Source organism: Balaenoptera borealis (assembly GCF_965194805.1).
Source record: "Balaenoptera borealis genome assembly, chromosome: 21".
NCBI lineage: Eukaryota > Metazoa > Chordata > Mammalia > Artiodactyla > Balaenopteridae > Balaenoptera > Balaenoptera borealis.
Genome location: NC_138880.1, coordinates 11,046,346 through 11,067,101, shown reverse-complemented (window position 1 = coordinate 11,067,101; position 20,756 = coordinate 11,046,346). Strand labels below are relative to the sequence as shown.

General features: G+C 44.3%; 1 protein-coding gene across 25 annotated transcripts in view; it reads left to right on the top strand.

Annotated features, from left to right (window-relative positions):
* The window catches only part of LOC309619657 (uncharacterized protein), a 386,823-nt gene that overhangs the window by 87,163 nt on the left and 278,904 nt on the right, over window positions 1–20,756 (top strand). For 18 of the 25 annotated variants that reach the window (XR_014239096.1, XR_014239101.1, XR_014239102.1 and 15 more), the window contains exons 3-5: window positions 2,556–2,595; window positions 4,614–4,670; window positions 10,096–10,153. The exons of 1 other annotated variant lie outside the window; for it this stretch is intronic. Coding sequence is in view for 8 of the 24 variants with exons in the window: in XM_082375094.1 (XP_082231220.1) it covers window positions 2,556–2,595; window positions 4,614–4,670; window positions 10,096–10,153 (155 nt within the window). In the remaining 16 variants the exon portion in view is untranslated. Of the gene's footprint in view, window positions 1–2,555; window positions 2,596–4,613; window positions 9,696–10,095; window positions 10,154–12,185; window positions 17,081–20,756 lie in introns of those variants that run through there. 6 more of the 25 variants (XR_014239098.1, XR_014239099.1, XR_014239100.1 and 3 more) reach the window with 4 other exon arrangements.

The window sequence follows — 20,756 nt, the reverse complement described above, 5'->3', positions numbered from 1 at the left end:
ATGGTCCTCAGACTGCGATGTGCCAGTTGAGAGTTGCCTGTGGGAGGAGCATTGGGTGGGAGGAGCATAGAGTCTGTGCTGGTGTATGAGTGTGTCTGGGCTGGGCGGGGAGTTTTCCCTCGTTCAGAACTCAGTTGCTGAGTCTGGGGGAGGGGCGGATATCTACAGCTCCATTCGGGGCTCAGACTCTAGGAATCTGCTAATGCTTAAACTGTGTAATACGCTGAAGGCTATAACATACCTTCGGAATACATGCTTGTTGGCATGTAAGAGAATTGATGGAACTTCTATAACATGTTTCCTAAATGCAGACATCCTGTGCATCACACCGTGAGTGCACTTCCACAAGAAAAGAAAAGATATTACATCAGTCTCAGAAATGAAACCTCTGAATCAGGCTGATGGACGACCCAGCTGCTCACTGATTGAGGGATGATCTGTGAAGGGAAACCACGGGACACCGATTTGCGGAAAGTCAGTCGCACAGTGAGATCAGTGAGCTGTGAGGACGCATCCACTCATTAACCAAAACCTGTTCAAGGGTTTGGGTGGTTTACTGTCTACACTCCTGGATGCATTCATTGCAAAAATGGTCATTTTTGTTATAAGTCCTTAATAATTCCTGGAGGTTCTTCAGGAGGTAGTAAAGAATGTATTTGGGATCTGAGAGAAACATTAATATTTTCATTCAACAACACTTTATTGAATGTTTACTCTGTGCCAGGCACTGTTCTAGGTACTTAAAGTACATCAGGGAATAAAACTCACAAAGACTCCCTGTCCTGGTGATGGTGTGTGTGTGGAAACTGACAATAAGTAATGAGCATAATAAAGTAAGTAAATGTAAAGTTTGGCCAAAGGAGACATTTTCTTGTATGTGCCAAGGAAAAAAAGGATAACATAGGGCTAAGAGATTTCAGGAGTGCTGAAGGCAGTGGCAGTGTTTAAAATGTGGTTGGAGTGGACCTCACTGGGAAGGTGAGATCTGGGCAAAGACATGAAGGAGGTAAGGCTCACGTGGAGAGATGGCAAGTCCTCTTGTTTATCCCTGCATCCCTTCTCCCGAGAATCTAGTCAAATACTTTATAGACAGTAGTGGCTTAATAAAACTTGATATACATTGAATTAAAGATGACCAGATATTTCTTCAGCATGAGGTGGGTGGTTTTTCAACAGATGAATGGATAAAGAAGATGTGGTATATAGATAGACGGAGAGATAGACAGACAGAGATGGAGATAGGTAGATATATAGAATGGAACACTACTCAGCCATAAAAAAAGAATGAAATTTTGTCATTTGCAGTAACATGGATGCATTTAGAGGGTATTATGCTTAGTGATACAAGTCAGACAGAGAAAGACAAATACTGTATGATATCACTTATGTGTGGAATCTAAAAAATACAACAAACTAGTGGATATAACAAAACAGAAGCAAACACAGATATAGAGGACAAACTAGTGGGTACCAGTGGGGAGAGGCAAAGGCGGGGCACAATAGGGGAAGGGAATTAAGAGGTACAGACTATTATGTATAAAATAAACAAGCTGTAAGGTATAGTACAGCACAGGGAATATAACCAATATTAAATAATAACTATCAAAAAATTAAAGAAGACCACACACTTCTTCAGCATGGGATGGGGTGCCTTTTCCCAGAAAGGGAGGTGGCTAGTTTTATCCATGATGTGTCTCTATTTTATTCTTTATTCTTTTACTATCCTCTTGCTCTTGCCCATTGCAATCTGGAGTCTGTCTGGATCACCCCAATGAACAGTCACCATTTTTGCCTTGGTCAAGCTCTAGCTAAGGGTGAAATCCTAGTGCTGCTGTGATTTTTCTATTCAGCAGCCGGATTCTAGCTAGTGATGCTGCGGGAATATGTACTGACGTTCCCCTTTCCGCTGGCCCACACGGCCAAGGCACTGCTGGGACCGCCAGGACACAGCCTCTTTCTTCTCTCTCCTCCTGCCGTGAAATCCCTGGCAGGAAGCAAGAAGAAACTCACTTGCCTCAACTGTTAGAGGGGTAAGATGTTAACTTCCTTGATTCAGGGGGAAATAAAACTGATCGACAGACTAGAGAGAACTGCTCCCCATTTACCCAGCAGAAGATATTATATGGCTGTAAGCAGGGTTCAGGAGCATGAGAAGGTAATAAACAATGTGTATAAGCTTGGCTCTCAACGGAAGGAGAGCTGCTACCAAACCCACACTCAAATTGTTTTTTTAAATTAATTAATTAATTAATTAATTAATTTATGGCTGTGTTGGGTCTTCGTTTCTGTGCGAGGGCTTTCTCTAGTTGCGGCGAGTGGGGACCACTCTTCATCGCGGTGCGCGGGCCTCTCACTATCGCGGCCTCTCTTGTTGCGGAGCACAGGCTCCAATCGCGCAGGCTCAGTAGTTGTGGCTCACGGGCCCAGCTGCTCCACGGCATGTGGGATCTTCCCAGACCAGGGCTCGAACCCGCATCCCCTGCATTGGCAGGCGGATTCTCAACCACTGCGCCACCAGGGAAGCCCTCAAATTGTTTCTTTCTTTCTTATTTCAGGGCCTCTGTGCATGCCATGCGTAATGAATGTAATAAAAATGTAAGTTTATAAAGAAGAAAGAGACCCGTCAAGGACGGAAGCCTCTTTATTTGCTCTCCTGTCATGGAATTCTTCTCAATGAAGAATGAGAAGTGACTGGCTGAATGGCAGGCGTAGAGCAGAAGAGCAGATGAGGGTCAGATGGATTATTCAGTGAATTTACGGTGTCCTCAGTGTTGTCATAGTTTTTTTTTTTTTGATGGCAATCCACCCATCTACCTCTCAAGAGACTGATAGCTCGTTCTCAAAAAGTAGAGCTGCTTCTTGATCTACTAGGTGGTGTGTCAAAAAACTGGGTCAGAACTCAGTCTCTGTGCTGCGGTATTGGGTCACCTTAGACAGGTGGTGTACTGTTCATGTGCATCTTCCATCACTGAGTCCACAACTGGGTACACTGCAGGTGCCAAGTAAAGATTCATTTATAAATGAATTAGTCTCCTCTATGCCTTTGATGCCTCCGTTTCCTCAACTGTAAAATAATACATTAAAAATATCCTCCCCATTCTTTCCTCCAACTCTACATGAAAATACTTCATCAGCATGTTATTCACTAGAATGAGACTAAGTCTGTGGAGTTTATGAACTCCTTAAGGTAGAGTCTTTGTAAATAAACACCAGAGAGTATTACCTTGTCTTTCTTGGAAACTTCCAGGTCTTAGGAGGTCCTGGGAAGAGTCCTGACAGAACAGGATAATCATGTGACCCTTGCATATTCAGCGATAATAAGGGACATATGTTGAATACAATGTATCAGATCCTGTGCTTCTGTGTGTTAATTTCTTTAATCCTCACAGTGTGGGGGTGGGGTGGGGTGGGGGGGGACTACTATTATCCCCATGTTATAGATGGGAAAACTGAGCCGCACAGAGCTTGAATAGCTATGTTTCCTAAGATTGACAGTTAACAAGTAGCAGAACCAAGATTTGAACCCCGGCAGTCTAGCCCCAGAAACTTCTCTTGTAGCCACCAAAATAGAATGGCTCTTTGGAGGAGACTTTCACAGGAATCTTAAGCAAGCTTTGCTGATAAAGGAAATATTATAATGACTTCCAGGTGACTGTTATTTATTCAGAGTTTGTCACCTTTCTCTTCACTGCTCAATTTTTTTTTCCCCAAGTTTCTATTTAAGAAGAACCCATAATTACTGGGGCAATTATTCGTTTTGACAGACAATATAAATAGCCATAGAAATTCCTGCCTGTTCATTTATCCAGCTGACTAATACAGGCCACTGTATTATTTACTGTGGGCTAAGAACAATGCGGATTATATGGAAGCCACAATTTCTGTCCTCCAAGAGCTTTGCCATCCATTGGAGAAACAAGAATATACACCTGAATCCTGAATGGATATGGTGAAGCAATACATGGTATGTGTCCAAGGGAATGACACAGACACTCTGCTTCATGGAAATTGAGCTGGAAGGACTGGGGGATGTCAGGGGGGGAGGGGTAGCTTGACCCTGCACCTTGTGGGGAAGGTAAGAATTTGATGGGAGTGGAGGTGACAGCGCAATTCCAGCCTAGTGTGTTAGTGAGGTAGTGTGTCAGGGGCTGCACGAGAAGTTTCTGGAGCTAGATTGGTTGGGGTCAAATCCTGGTTCTGCTACTTATTAGCTTTAAGCCTTGAGAAACTTGACAATTTGACCTCTGTGAGGCTCAGTTTTCTCATCTAGAAGGAGGGAAAGAGAGGGTCTCAATAGATGCAGTACTCTAAATAGATAAGAGGAGCATGATTTGTTTACAAGTAACCTGGAGCAGTGGGGTGAGGGAAGAGAGAGGGCTATTATCCTCAGACCTCTAGGACTGAGAGAAAGAACAGTCATTAGAACCAGCAGGCACAGTGTAGAGGGACCTGCCTCTCAGGGAGCACTGCCCTTTAGGTGAGGGGCACAGCTAGCTTTTTTTTTTTTTTAATTAATTTTTATTGGAGTATAGTTGCTTTACAATGTTGTGTTAGTTTCTGCTGTACAGCAAAGTGAATTAGTTATATGTATACATATATCCCCTCTTTTTTAGATTTCCTTCCCTTTCAGGTCACCACAGAGCACTGAGCAGAGTTTCCTGTGCTATACGGTAGGTTCTCATTAGTTATCTATTTTATACATAGTAGTGTACATATGTCAATCCCACTCTCCTAATTTGTCCCACCACCCCGCCCTTCCCCCCTTGGTAACTGTACGTTTGTCCTCTACATCTGTGACTGTTTCTGCTTTGCCAGTAAGTTCATCTGTACCCTTTTTCTAGATTCCACATATAAGCGATATTACATGATATAGCTTAAAGGAGACAGAAAGGGAAGAAACAGTGGATACCTCCTTTCTGCCCCATCCCTCTGACCTCCTGCCTGGCTCTGCCCCTCTCTCCCTATTGGCTGAGCCCAACCAGGAAGCCACCATCCTTGGGAACTGGGTGAAATCCCACAGGTCAGGCTCCCAGGATGAGAGCTGGTGCAGATAGGCAGATCGTGGGTCTGGAGGGGCAGACAGAAAATATCCGGCACAGAGTGGGAACACCAAATTGCAGAGGCAGGGAAAGGCTTGCTGGTGCCATCTTGCCAATTCTTGAGAATGGCATGAAGGGATTTGGACTTGGTTCTGAAGGCAGTGGGACCATGGAGAATTTTTCAACAGGAGGGTGACACAGTGAAGGCGTAAGTCAACCTCAGTGTCTCAGGTGGACTGAAAGGCAGAAAGACAGAATAAATCAACGCTGGGAGGAGACGTTCTGGGTTAGACCTCAGTCCCCGTGCTTCATCCCCTGCCTTCACTTTGCAGCAGGCTTCCCGGAGGAAACTCTTTTTCTGGATTGCCTCTCTCTCTCTTTCCTTGCCTGTGGTTTTAAGATCTGCCCTGATAACTGTAACCTGGTTGGCTATGAACTTTCCAGAAAAGACAGAAAGCTGGATCTGAAGCAGCTCCCTGAACCACAATCTCGCAGCTGTCACAGAGCCAGGCCACCGAACACTGTTTTGGAAGGAAAGTGAACGTGCCTCATTACAGCCTGATGCAGATCGCCTCTGACAGACACCGCGGTAATGGTTCAGAATGAGCACACTCCCACGAACAACGGGAAAAGAGACTTCGCATTGTTCTCCGGGCCCATAATTCGTTTGCTGTAAAAATGACTGTGTTGTTTTTAGGACATGTTTCCTCTCTGAACGATGCCTTTATTGAATCAATTTAAATATTTTAGGAACAAAGCACTTTGTGAAAGAAGCAATCTGATGCCTGGATATGGGCTTGAAACATCGAGGTGTCCCTGGAAGCAAGTCTTTAGGGGCTGTTTCTCTACCCCCTGACAGTTGTATGTATGTCTGCCTTGCCACAGAGGACTTGACCCTGTGTTTTCCCATCATTTTTGTGTGGCAATGGACGGCAGGGGTAAGTGGCAACCGGAAACCAGCAACAGTGACCTCAGGGAACAGATGGATTTACTCATGTCCCTTTGTGAGTGGGCTTTGGAGGAAGACGCCTGTCCAGAGATGGCTCGCGATTAGATCAGTTGGGAAGTTTCAGTTCTTCTTGCTTTCAGGTGCTCATTCCAAGCCTCTAAACCCCAAACCAGGGGTGCTACTGCTTCCTCAGAGAAACAATCACACGGCAAGACATTACGTTTCTTTCTAGAAAGACATTCATTGATGCGTCTCTTATCCAAACTGTAGGCCACTCAGAAGGCTGGCTGATTGCAAAGAGGCTCGATTTCAAGGTGGGAGGAGTAAACAGGCCTCTTTTTTGGATGAATGCAGATGAAGTTGCAATTTGCCGTTTTTCAATCAACAGCATGAGGCCACATCAGCAAAGGTCACCCACTAACCATGTTTTATAAGAGAAATCTGAGCTCCCTTCATATTCCAGTCCTCAAGGGCAGTTTTCTGCCTTTTCCTGCCATGCCCTTCAATTATAGGATGATCTCAGATGAATCTGGATTGGGCTTTAGTTTTGTTTTTGGTTACACATAAAATAATTGTTTTCGAAACAATACCCTTGTGATTAGAAACCACTGCAGCTAAAAATATTTAAATCAGGAAGCATCCCAAATAAAGGACTTGGCAAAACACATCAGATAGGACAAAAATTTTGCTGCAGAATGTAAAATAAATATCAAAAGACTAAACTACACATAAGGCACCACGAAGCATCGGAGTTTTGATGGGTACCATTTGCCCGAGATGTTTATACATCTCCGTGAAATTGCAGCTAATCATATAAATTCTTTGTTTCAGCTTGAAATCTGTTCCGGTTGACACCTTCACTTCTGTGTTGACTATTTTTCTCCCATCTTCTGATCTCCTTCTGCCTCTTTTTTTTAAAAGAATAAATTATTGGCAGAGCATGGGCTTGTGAAGCAGGGATTTGATTCTATTTAACTCTTTTTTTCCCCTTTTCCTCATTTTCTTATGTTTATTTCCAGCAACTCTCAGGCTTAAGCTCCAGATGCATCTCAGATTCTCTCAATAAATCCTTCTTATTTTAATTTTTACCTGTTACACTGATTTCCTCCCTTCTTCTTCCTTCTTTTCTTCCCTTTCTCTTTCTTATTTCCTTAACTGGACTTTCTCTGTTTTATAGGGTAGTTATAAGCTATATACTCGCAGGTATTGTGGATGGATTGTCCTGCTTGGGGGGCTGAGGCGTCACAACTACATGTCATGACATCAATTTCCCCTCTTGGAAGAGAAAGGCTTACACTGAAATGAGGACTGTTCTTCCTCCTTTTGTCACTGCTTTCCCTGACCAATTGACCAAATTCAAGTTGGGCAACAGGAAGGGTGAATAACGGTCACGAATATTGTCCTCTCCCTTCCCCAAACAGGGCAGCTGTACCCAGGGATTGTGAAGTTTGTGGATAGACAAAGGTGATCCATGAGAGTGATGGGAGTTTCTGTGCTTCTATGGTCTGAACGTTTGTGTCTCCCCCAAATTCATATGTTGAAATCGTCACCTCCAAGGTGATGGTATTAGGAGGCAGGGCCTTTACGGGGTGATTAGATCATGAGGGTGCAGCCCTCATGATTGGGATCAGTGCCCTTGTAAGAAGAGGCCCCAGAGAGCTAGCTTGTCCCTTTGGCCGTGTGAGGGCACAGAGTGGCTGTGAAAGAGGAAGAATGCCCTCACCAGAACCGATCTGCCAGCATTTTGACCTTGGACTCGCCAGCCTCCAGAGTGTGAGAAATAAATTTCTATTGTTTATAAGCCACCCAGGTAATGGTATTTTTGTATAGCAGCCTGAACAGACTGAGACAGATAGAGAGTAGTGTTTTGGAGACATGAAAGGCAGGAGCAGGATGATGCTAATGTAGAAGAGAGGGTTTGTCTCACTCATTCCTTCCCTTCAGCATCTGTGTCCCTAGAAGGGAAAAGAGTCAGGTGCAACTGCAGGCACCAGGCAGAGCCGCCCTTCCTGTCAGGCCTCACCGCCCTCTGACTCGCCACTTCCTTGGATCATCCGTGTCGGTGTTAACTAGGCGTGATCCCAAGGTTGAGAGCTAGGGATTTTTACTTCCCTACGGATCTTGGAGTAGCATCATTTTAGAATATTTTCCCTTCTGCAACATTTCAATTTATTTGACACCCTCCCCCCATTAACATCCCCAACGTTAAAACAACAGGGCATCAATTTCCATCCAGAACTTACTAACTTCCTGCTTCCTGTGATTTCAAATTGCATTTTTTCTGATTGCTCAGCCCACAATGATCTTTCCATTTCAAACTCCCCCATGTGATACTCTGTTTCCATGAGGGTGGGCACTGCACCGTGCTCTCTTTGAATCCCCAGCATGTAGCAGAAGACATGCCACATGGCTGGAACTCAAGAAACACCTTCCAGCAGTCACCATGTATTGATGGTGCGTTTATTTTTTTTCATTTAAATATGCTTTGCTTTCCAACTGGATTGTAGCTGTTGGAGGGCACTGCACACCCACCACTGCAGAGTGTGCTGTTCTTTTTGCATGAAGTAGGTGCTCGTTAGAGACTTGTTTTGATGATGATGATTAAACTCCACAAATATTTTGTTGAACCCTTTCTCTGTGCCAGAAAGTGTAGTGGGTACATAGGATGAAAACATTCAAAAAAAAAAAAAAAAAGAAAGAAAAGAAGAAAAGAACCCTGCCCTCTAGGAAGTCATAATAGACATGATAATAATAACATATCCCTGGGGTGTGGCAGAGAGATGCACCTTATTCGAATAGCTGTTGATTTAATCATCATTATGTAGCCCCGATTTAAGAAGTACCTGGGCTTTGTCATCCAATCACCTGACATGATTAATGCAAGGCAGGGATTGAATTAATTACCTTTGAAGTGTCCTGAGTTTTTTAGCTTTTTTAGTCAGTGAATTGCATGTATTGCTTCTCATTTAATAACTTTGCCAAAGAAAATTTGAAACAACCATCTGCACAGGCTCTGTGCTGGGCACTGAGCAGAGAGAGAGAGAGAGGATGTAGTGGATAAAATACGAGGTCTCAGGGACTCACAACTGGGACTCACACCAACACTGCTTACCCCTCCTGTGAGGCCGATCTGCTAAGCGCAAGACAGAGTAAAAACCAAGTGTTACTGGAATGATTAATTTTGACTGCAGTGATTCTGGCAGACTTCACAAACAAATTGACATTTGAGTTGGACCTTGATACTGGATTTTGACAAGCAGAGACTGGAGGAAAGACCAACTCAGACAGGTGAAACAGGATAAACAAAGGCATGGAAGTCTGCAAGTTTCTGCCCTTAGTACGCAGTGGAGGCCTAATATTTGGGTGTGGTTGGAATACAGATTTTTCAAGGGCTGTGAATGACTGCAGGCAGGGGTTGCCTTGGCATTTTCAAGGTCAAATTAGGCCTTTGGCCAAGTTTTGTTTGGCTCAGCACAAGGTTTTAAATGTTTTGATTGGCTACCAACATTTAAAAATCAGGAGATTTCACAGACACGTTCAGATTTCGGGCTTCTCTTAAAAACAATCTAGCAATACTGTGCCTGTATTTCCTCTAGGTGACAAGTGGCTGGAATTGAGTAAGGGCTGTTCTTTGTAAACAGGCAAGTGGAGTTCTTCAGCTTGTCACCATCCCTGGCTAACGGGCCACCATCAAATGGCACGGACAGGTATTTGAGTTTGTACCCTCTGACCCAAAAGCTTTACTGACTGCTGCATGCTGGGAGAGCTGGTGTCTGTTTCAGGGAACTTGATACAGTGGGTGACTTACACACACATCTGGATGGCTCTTGGGAGTTGGCAGACTCTTCAAGGAAGGAAACATGTCAGGAGGTCATCCCAGATGCTGTTCTGAGGAATCTTGTTTGTCTAATGAGATCCTAAGCTGGCACACCTGGTGCATTTTGAAAGGCGGGGGGCGGGGGGGGGGGTGGATAATGACCCTCACGGTTGAAAAGATCTCTTTCCATGGCAACCCACAATGCTTTCGTCAATCTGAGAGCTTGTTAGCCTCCCTTCTCTGGTTTCTCTTTCCCTGATAAGTGAGTTTTCTTTTCTTCTGGAATGCAGGCTGGCAACGTGCCAACAAGAATTGGAATTCATTTTCGGAACAAAGGAGGACGCGTAGGTATGTTTTTCTCTTTTCATTTCCTTTGTTCAGCGGTTATGCCAATCAGGTGTTCGTACTTCTTGGACCTTCATGAACTAGCTCTTCGTTTCCCTTTTTCTCATGGAAAAGTGCACTTTGGGTGTACTGGTGCCCATGGATTTGTGCTGGACTTTGCACGCAAAGGCATATGAGCGCCCCCAAATGCAAACACAGGGTGATACACACACAAAATGCAGGTGTTTGGCAGACCTGTGTGCTCTTGCTCGTGCACAGACATGCTGAGCCTGATGCCCAGTAAGAGTGAGGTTCCTGACAAAACCTTCTTTTTAGAAGGGTAAAATTGAAGGTTACTGAGTCGACGAACTAATCTATCTAATTAGATGCCTCTGAGCAAAATGCATAAAATTTGCATGAATTATCTTAACAGGCAAAGAATAGGACACAGGAAGGAAAATCTCCAGGAAATTTGCATTTTGATGGGGGAGGGGGAGGCTTGGGGACTAAAATCCAGAAGGTCCTTTCTGCTCTTATGTTTTGGAACTACACTCAGGAGGACCTAACCTGTGCTGCCTGTTGTCAGCAAAGACGGCCCTTGTATCCTTGGCTTTGCGAACAGTTCCTCCAAGTCTTGTCTGCGGCCTGCCTGCCTGCCGGGGAAGCAGCCAGCAGGCGGCGGAAGCCCCATTAAGGCAGTGCCCGAGGACGGGGATGATCAGTTTCAGTCCTGGCCTCTCCCTGGCTGGAGGGACAGTTGCCTCTTGGCCTCTAGGTGGCGCTGTTGTATCTATTGTAAGAAGCACTTCACTTTGTAGCTACATCCCTGCTATTGAAGCTGAAGGGGGGAAAAAGAGAGAATAAAATACAGCTCCCTCTTCCTGCTGCCCCCCGCCGCCCTCCGCCTAACGTCACAACCCTTTCCACCTAGGCACAGCTGCTCCATGCAGCCCAAAGGACATTATATCCTGTTTAACCTCACATGATTTATTTAAAATCAGTGGTTCTTTTAGTTCCTTTGCTCTGTGTGCACATATTAAGCTCAGGGATAATTCATTTGAGAGCTTAACTACCCAAGATAACACTCGCCTCTCTCCATTTTACTCCCCCCCACCCCATCCCTCCCAGTTCTCATATTCACACGGTGATGGGAGCGCTGTTGGAAGGAGGGCCGCGGTAGGGTATGTTCCTTGGACCCTGAAGGCACGGCTTAGTAGGGCAAGTCAGGGCTGAAAGGAGCAGATTGGCAGTGCTGTGACAGGGAAGATGGCAACCTGACCGAAACGCGGCAGGGAGAGTGAGAAGAAAGCCGTGAGTTCCACTCCCATTCCATTTTTTCCGGCCACCTAGAAAACCTGTCTCCTCCTGGGCTGACAGGTTTGGGCCAAGTGTGAGAATCACATTCTGATGTCTAATTAGAGGTAGTGAAGTGGAGATGGAGAAGGAAGAGCTCACTCATTAAGATTGCCTCAGTTTCCCCGGTGCTGAGATGGGAAATCTTACTTACCCATTAGGCAAAGACTTGAGGATAATCGAAAAGGTATTTGCAAAAAATATGGTAGGCGTTCGGGAGATGGGGACTAATTCTCACAACATCATAGCATACACAGTCTGTCTTCGGTATCCAAGGATTTCGCGTCCGCGGATTTCGAATCCGCGAATATGGGGGACCGACCGTATCCACGGTACTTCACCATTTTACATAAGGGACTTGAGCATTCGAGGGTTTTGGTATGAGAGGGGGTGGGGGTGGGGTCCCGAAACCAATGCCCTACGGATACCGAGGGGTGACGGCAGTGAACAAGAGGGAAAGATACTGGGAAAATAGATAACATTTGGCGGCACTATGTTTGCAAAGACGTTTTTCTCTCTGATATTAATCATCCCCTTCCCTCCACACAGTGATGTTATCCCTACCTCACCTGGGAGGATCCTGGGTCCATTCAGTGACTTGCTCAGATTCACAGAGTTAAGGAACAGAGCCAGTTCTTAAAACCGGTATCTGCCTCCAAGTTCTACTCTCCCTGCATAGTTGTTTTATTTTTATCCTGAACAGATTCTTCAGTTGGGAAGCAATATTCAACTCTAGCCATCAACATTTGCCTTACTTGCCACCCAAGAATCAAATCAAGATATCCTTAGGGCAAAGTAATAAAAGAAGCACCAGTTTTCTTTTGTTTTTGTTTTTGTTTTTTTAATGAAAATTCTGACTTTATTTTGACCTGAGAAGCAATAACCTTAGGGTGTACTCTTTGTTCGCTTTCAATTTTGCTGTAGTTGTTTTTTGTTTGTTTGTTTTTGTTTTGTTTTGAATTTTAGTTTATAATTTTATCTGTTTGAGTCTTAATGGTACCTTCTGTAAAATAGGTTGAATAAACTTTATCTGGGCCTTGGGAATCAAGGGAAAATAATGTTTTATGAGTCACTCAGGGGTCTTTGAATGAAAGATTCAAGACAAGCATTAGTTTTTATCATTGTTTTAATAGCAATTTATTAAGCCCAAACCTTAGGGAATTATGGAATAATATATGATTTCCTCTGCCTGATTACATCTTTGAGTTTTGTAAAAGTTTATAATGGATGAAATAGTACTAACAGCTTCATAAACCAAACTGTTACGCACATTTAAATGGTCTTCACTCTTATTATCTTAACTAATGAATTTTGCCAGGCATCTCTGTTATAGCTGTACGATTTATAAAGATTATATTTACTTTTTCTCCTTATAAGAACCTAATGAGACCAAACTGGTCGCATGTAATCAGCCACTGGCCTTTTTCATCTCTTCGGGTTTTATTTACGAAAGCTTATTAGAGCAAACGTACTGAGTAATATGCAGCGATAGCTAGGTTTTGCCCAGTGATCCCAAACAGCCAACACAGAATGTAGATAATGAAATGACAGGCTGATTAAAATGCAAGGAGAAAAGTAAATGTACTCAGGGCCCATTTCGAAAATCCTTACCTAGGCAGAACACCCATTAACATGTTTTCAACCTAAGAATGTCTTTTTGTACAGAGACCCGGAATGATACTGTAATACATGTCTCAGAAAATGAGGGTTGAGCTCTTTGTTTTCCACTAGTGCAGGACTGGGTTAAAGTACGATGCACAAGTGGTTGTACGGAATGGCGAGTGCTGTGGCACCAAAGATTGGATGACCCCTAATTCATGACGAGAAACCATAGGACGTAGTCCGCAGGGCTTAAATTCAACAACAGCTGAAATAAATAATAATTTGGACTAACATGGGTATTTTCCTCCTAGAATCTCTTTATTAGAGCCAACATCTAATACAACCTGGATCGATATGACCCAAGTTAGAATTTATCACATGTCAATCCTCTCTCAAAGACATTAGCAAAGCACATGATGACAGGGCTGGACCAAGCACTCACCACCATCATTGGTGTATCATGACTCTACACAATCTTTTGTTGTCTTTCATCCAGAGCATCTTCTTTTTTTCCCTGTTGTGATGTTCCTTTCATTTTTTTTTAAGATTTTTTTTTTTTTTTTTTTGCTGTGGACCATTTTTAAAGCCTTTATTGAATTTGTTACAATATTGCTTCTGTTTTATGTTTTGGTTCTTTGGCTGAGAGACATGTGGGATCCTAGCTCCCTGACCAGGGACCAAACCCACACCTCCTGCATTGGAAGGCAAAGTCTTAACCCCTGGGCCTCCAGGGAAGTGCGATGTTCCTTTCATTTTACTAAAACAAAGACTCGCTACACTCTCAGCAGAGCATTGAACTGACATTTTCCTAACCTGACTTCAAAGGCCCTTAGGGACGAGGGACAGCTTAATTGTTTTCCCAGATGTCAACCTTAAATGTTTCCAGTCCTCTGTAATGTTCTAGTCTGTCATGATTGGCCATTCATAAAACTTTCTGAAATTGTTTGAAACCATTTATACATTTGTTTCCTTTCTGTACCACCTGTTGGTGTAATGCACTTGGTAAGTAACAACTTCCTCTATAAAGTTTCAAAGGGTGTCCCCTTGTACTAGTATTTTGAGATCTGTTTTCACCTTCTTCACATTATTGAAGATTTTATAGTTTCAGACAATGTTCCCTTTCTAGTCTTCATGTTTCTAGGCCACTGATATCCTAAGACCTTGGACCACCAGTTCGTTGGTGAAATATTCTCTTCAGGCTATCCCACTAGGAGAGCAACATTTGGGTTATTTATTGACTTATTCAGGCCTTTGCTCTGCAACTTTGTTTCCTTCACCTAGACTATACTGCACTCATCTAGAATGACCTGAATTAAAGGGTGAAAGCAATTATGGAATCAGAGAATGTTAGAGGTCACCCTTATTGTAGGATGAAGAAAGTCAGGCTTAAAGAAATAGATGACTTGCCCAAGGTCAGACTATTAAAGAGAGAGTTAAAGAGAGACCTGGATTAGAACTGGACTCTCAGGCTGATATTCTTTCCAAGGTCTTGCTTAAGATCAAATGGACAACTGTTTTTTGTTTGTTTGTTTGTTTTTTGTTTGTTTTTGGTTGCTGTTGTTATCCAAATGTGGTCAAAAGTTCATGGTCAAAAAGTATCAAGGGTGAAATTGTAAAGTAGGCTATCCCTGTCTTCAGTGATTCTCTGTCCCCTACATGCCTCCCATTCTGGTGAAGGTGTTCCTGGTCGTGCTTGCCGAACACCCAGGGTCCTGGTGCCACTCCTGTCTCCCACCCACACCCATCAATGTGACCTATAAGGGGTGTGTTCCTTGCTGTCCCTTCTGACCTTTTTCTGCTGCCTTCCATCAACCTGCTATGTGGCCCCTGCATCGAGATTTCCTAGTCTGGTACCATATGGTGGTCTTGGGACCCTGAGGATAACACTCTAATCGGATATACCACTTCCAGCTGAGATACTCAGGGCCCCAAATTCATGTTTTTTTCCCTGTCTTCCTCTTATTACAATGACACAAAGAGTGAATATTGTGTAAATAACAAGGTCCTACTGTATAGCACAGGGAACTATATTCAATATCCTGTGATAAGCCATAAAAGAATATTTAAAAAAAAAGAGTTTCTATATGTGTAAAACTGAGTCACTCTGCTGTAGAGCAGAGGTTGGCACAGCATTGTAAATCAACTATACTTCAATAAAATAAAAAAAAAAAGAGTGAATATTGTGGAGCTCTGGAAATCATGACCGCCCTATGGAGAAGATGCTTTTGCACAGAAGGGCCTTTCCACTGTCTATTGCTTTTAGGTGTTGGCTTGGGCTATAGCTGGTCCTATATATGATTCTGAACCCACCTTGTGCATAGAGGTTACAGCTCTGCCATTTTGATCCTCTCCATCTTCAGGTCCTTTCCTCCCAGAGGAAGGCACGGAGGTTGAATAACCATGGATGTGACTAGACATAGAACTCAGCCAGGAGCAGCATGAGGGCACCTGGGAAAGGGCGCTTGAAGGCAAGAATGCTCAAGGGAGGGGCGTATGGAGAAGGGGGAGGAGTAAAGGGCAAAGGAAAGTAGGTTTTCCTGTTCCCACATTTTCATTGTTTTATTACATCTCTCCTCCCACAGTTTTGGTTCAGTTTTCCTCATTTTGCTTTGTTTTATAGTTTTTAATCTCTTTCCTGAGTTTCTCCTGTTCTACTTCCTGCAGTGCCCTTGTAGGCACATTTCTTCTTGAACTGCTGAGCAATTTTTCTCTGCTACATTGTCCCGGAGAAGTTTCCCCTGGTGAACTTTCTCCAGTTCTCCGTCTATTGGTTTTAGATATTCTTCACATTTGCCTGTGTTGTTTGGGATTCTGGATTTGAAGCAAACATTGATTCCTTTGCATTCTGAGTCTCGAAAGATGATATTTCAGAGCTTAGTGCCTTCACTCCTTCTATCTGAAGCGTCTGAACCTAAAAGAATTCCCCAAATTTGACACTCGACATTTATGAGCATCTTGTAATAGCAATGCTGGATGTTATCATGTGTCTATTACCTTGAAGACTGCAAAGCGTATCTGCAGGGCTTGCCTCACAGAGCTGCCCAATCTGCCTGCTGTGTAAAGGTTCCAGGTACCTGATGTTTCTACCCTCCTTATCATTGTAAACTCACGGGTAGAAATGCCACTAATTCCTCCTTTCCAAACTTCGCCCCCTTGTTGAAGAATGCTCTGCACACAATGGGCACTCAATTTTCTAAATGGTAACTCTCAATCCTGAACTTAAATGTCCCCAGTACAGATGTACTGTAATTTAAGAAAATCCAATATATAAAAACTAGAATTTACAGAAAAATATATTATTTGTATTACAAAAGAATTTATCATAGGGCTTCCTCTAATAGCAAACTCCTGTAGTGGATTCAAGTTATCTTTTTTCTTAGAAGGCAGTTTAATTTATATGGAAAAAAATAGATGGATTGACAGGGTCATATTGATTGCATAAAATAAAAACCTTTGCTTCTTTGTGACTAAGGGCTAGGTATCTCTTTTTTTTGTTGTTTTTTTTTAAATAACAGAGGTCTTTAAAGTATTTGTTTATTTATTTATTTATGGCTGTGTTGGGTCTTCGTTTCTGTGCGAGGGCTTTCTCTAGTTGTGGCAAGCGGGGGCCACTCTTCATCGCGGTGCGTGGGCCTCTCACTATCGCGGCCTCTCTCGTTGCGGAGCACAGGCTCCAGATGCGCAGGCTCAGTAATTGTGGCTCACGGGCCCAGTTGCTCTGCGGCATGTGGGATCTTCCCAGACCAGGGCTCGAACCCGTGTCCCCTGCGTTGGCAGGCAGATTCTCAACCACTGCGCCACCAGGGAAGCCCTAGGTATCTCTTTTGATCATATAGTTCTGTCATATACAGAGGTAACTATCTGTCATTACTATGAACCACAAGTTCTCAATTTATGGAAATGGAAAGTATGTAAGGTTAAGGAGCACAGAGCGAAACAGCAGTGGTCTCCCGGGTTTCAGCCCAGAGATTAAGGTCTATCCTATCACAGGTAACTTGAAAGGAAACTGGACACACACACACACACACACACACACACACACACACAATATTCCCCCTTTCCCAGGTAGGAAGAGTGCACAGCACTGGCCTGCAACCCAGAATGACCCTGGCTTTGCTTGTGGACCTCCCCCAACCCTGCTCTGACCTGTCCTAAGCTCTGTGACGCTCAGTCTTTGCCCTCGTGGATAGCTTTCCCAGGGCCCAGGTCATACCCATGCTGCAGGACCGGGCGGGGAAGCGGACACAAACGTTCCCCAGCCGGCTCAGCTCTGCCACGGTGGAAACCACTCCCTCACTGGCTCTCCTCTGATGGAAATAGTCCCGACCTCTCAGCCCTTTCTCTCTCTCTCTCACTCTTGAAAGCCAATTTCCTGCTTCAATCTTATTCTTATGAATAGAAACACGGAGCTTGCATGGAGAATGAGAAACTACTGTATCATAGGAAGCAATCACACAGAACACAAAAAGCCATTCAAAGTAATTAAACGACTCCCATCCCCTTTTCTATATTTCTTTTCAGCTCCGCGCTGACGGGCTGTTTATCTTTGCCATCACAACTGCGGCAGCCGCCGCAGCGGAGGAAACGGCAAGCCTTTCTGTGCCTCGGCTGATGCCGAGAGGCCAGAATTCAGACAAACACTTTCATTCTCGGCTGCCAAAGCGTTTTAGCTTCCGAAAAGCAAGGGAGGCGAACGCCATCACCCCGTAAGGAAATACATACATACATACATACATACATATATAAATAAAGGCCCGGGGGTGAGAGAAGCTTCTGGGTGATTTTCCACTTGTCGGAGGAAAGGGGGTGGGACCGGTCAGGATGGGGTGGGGGGCAGGGGAAGGATGGGGGAGCTCATTGTTTTCAGCCCCTGGAAGCTTTTGTTCTCTTCAGCTGGGGCAAGGAGGCTGCAGCTCCGTTCCCAGCTGTGCAGGAGCTTGCAGGCGATCTAAGGAGAGGGTGATGTGTCCCCAGCAGGCTTTGCTTGGGGAGGCGACAGCGGGGAGGGAAGGTGGAAGCCGCTGGTTCTGACTGAGCAGGGCTGAGTTAACAGGGCTCCCCGTGTTACTTCCGGCATAGATGCCCTTTTCCAGGGCAGTTGCAGAGAGAGAGCTGAGAGGTTTGCCAGAGGGCTTAAACAAAAAAATTTCCCCCTTGTCCTGGTCCCAGCGGGTCTGTGGCTGCGGCTTCAGAGAGTAGGGTACCTTGGATAGCGTCACGGGGCTTAGAGTTGGAGAAAAAAGGAAAAGCTCAAAGTGGGTCAGTAGCCTGTGCTCTTCCATCAGCCCAACCTCACTAGTGCAGCTGGAATGTATTTGTTCGCTGGTGAGAATCAATGTTTCTTCAGAATACATGGTGCTGGGGCACTGGTGAGAGAGCCTGGGGAGGTTTGCCCAAGAAAGGGCTTTTGGGCTGTCAAGAAGTCGGTCACTCAGTCAATAGCACTTTTTAGGTGGGAACTGAGAGGTGTCACAAAGGACCCACATGAAAAAGCTCGTAACATCAGGATCTCCAAGGAGCAGGCTGGGCTGCTTTGGAACATAACTCCCTTGTGTGGACTTTCACCTGCTCTTACCCCTTAGGACCAGCTCTGCTGCTACCCTTTTTGGGTTTTAAGAAACTTTGCATCTAACAGGCAGCCTCTCCCAGATTGAAAATTGTGCCGAAGATGGTCCATAAAAAGCCAAATCAAGCTACACGGACCATCTCAATTTTAAAGACGAAAGGACTTGCATTCCATTCCTCACTCGCCACTGCCGCCATAGACTCATTGTAGTAGGTTTCGCTTCCTGGTTTCTGTCAATTTCATTGCAGGTCCAGAGGCCCTGGATCCACTTCTTCCCCAGTCTCGCTGACCCTGCGCGTGGAGTTGCCTGTTTGGTTTAATTTGGGGAGCTGGCACCTTGCCCATTCCCCCCTGACAGACCTGCAGTATTCAGTGCTCATTTTGCATCTGTCATTATCTTTTGTATGCAAGGCAGTTTAACGTGCACTAAATGCAAATGGGCAATGTATACTCTGCGTTTTATTAACTCTCACTTGAGCCTGTTGTTGCCAGAGATGGCTCTGCCTTGCCAGGATTCATCAGCAAGACCCTCAGTACTTGGTTTCCTCTGCTTGCCCCTTCTCATTTCTGAAAGCTGCTTGTATCCAAGGTCTATTTTCTGCAGAGGCCACTGTGCCCTCCTCCTCTGGCTCGTGGAGTGATGGGTACGCCCATGCTTCAGATGGCAAAATCTTTCTGGGACATTGTACTTCAATCATGACCCAGATTTGGAGGCAGGGGTCGGAGGAGAGTGGAGAGAAAGGCTTCTTGTGCACCTGTCACCTACCTACAAGTGAATATTTCAGCAGATAGAGAACAATGAAAATATTTCCTGGTAGGTAAACGCAGATGTTGCTGCCTAGACAGGAACATTAAATCCTTTCCCCCCATTTAAACATTTTTAACAGGACGTAGTCTTGCGATAATTTCACTCTCTTTTCAAAAGTGTTCAATATGCTAAATGAAAATGGTCATTCAATTTATTCTCTCAGTAGGAATCCTTGTAAGGTACAAGGGAGGTGGGGCATTGCCTACCGAAAATTAAATTGAGTCTTTGGGCGCAATGGCAAAAGATCTTGGAATTCTTGACTGCCAGGGCAAGTACATTGACATTCGAAGGTCACCGGGGTTAACATGCCTCCTTAAATACTCACCTTACTCCTTAGGGTGGCTTCAGGTAATGTGACAGATTTTAATTCTGACTTTTGGGTGAGAATTGGAAGTAGTAAATCAACGGAAAATGCATTCTTATAATATTTTCTTGGAGACGTAGCCAGTGAATATTTCTGGTTTGAGGACAAGAGGGTATCCACAGTTGAATGTCAGACACAGGGCGGCGGGGACACATCGTGCTAGCAGAGTGTGTCTGTCAAGGTCCTGGAAGGTTGGAGTGGCTGTAATTGCTTCAAAGCTGTGGTTGTATTTGAGAGGGCAATCAGAACCCACAGCCATACAGCACAAAGGTCTACTACTTTATATATTTAAAATCATACTCCATCCTATCAACTTTGATTTCAGCAGGACTTCTGTGTGTGGAATTTAAAGTTCCCCTTTTTTGTTTCGTAATATATTATCCATGAGGATGTTGATAATTTGAGAATGTTCCAAATTATCCTTGGTGTAAGCTCAGGGATAAGGCTTAGCTCCTGTTTTGTGGTTACTGTAAGTCTCAGTTGCTTTATGATTTGTGGAAGTGGTTGACCCAGCAAGGGAAAGCCTTGTGCAAATTAAATAAGAGAATTAAAATTAAAAAAAGAATCAAACAAACCCTTGAGGGATTTGATTTCATAAGTTTGAGGGTTACTTATTTTGTTTGTGTCAATGATGTTGTGAGGCAGGGCGGTTGAGTGAGGTTATTTTAGGTCCTTTGTACTTGAGTGACGTGTAGGCTATTCAGTAATCATTTTTTTAAAAATTAAGTAATTTATTTATTTTTGGCTGCATTGGGTCTTCGTTGTTGGGTCTTCATTGCTGCGTGCAGGCTTTCTCTAGTTGAGGCGAGCTGGGTCCACTCTTCGTTGCGGTGTGCGGGCTTCTCACTGCGGTGGCTTCTCTTGTTGCAGAGCTCGGGCTCTAGAGCACAGGCTCAGTAGCTGTGGCACACGGGCTTAGTTGCTCTGGGGCATG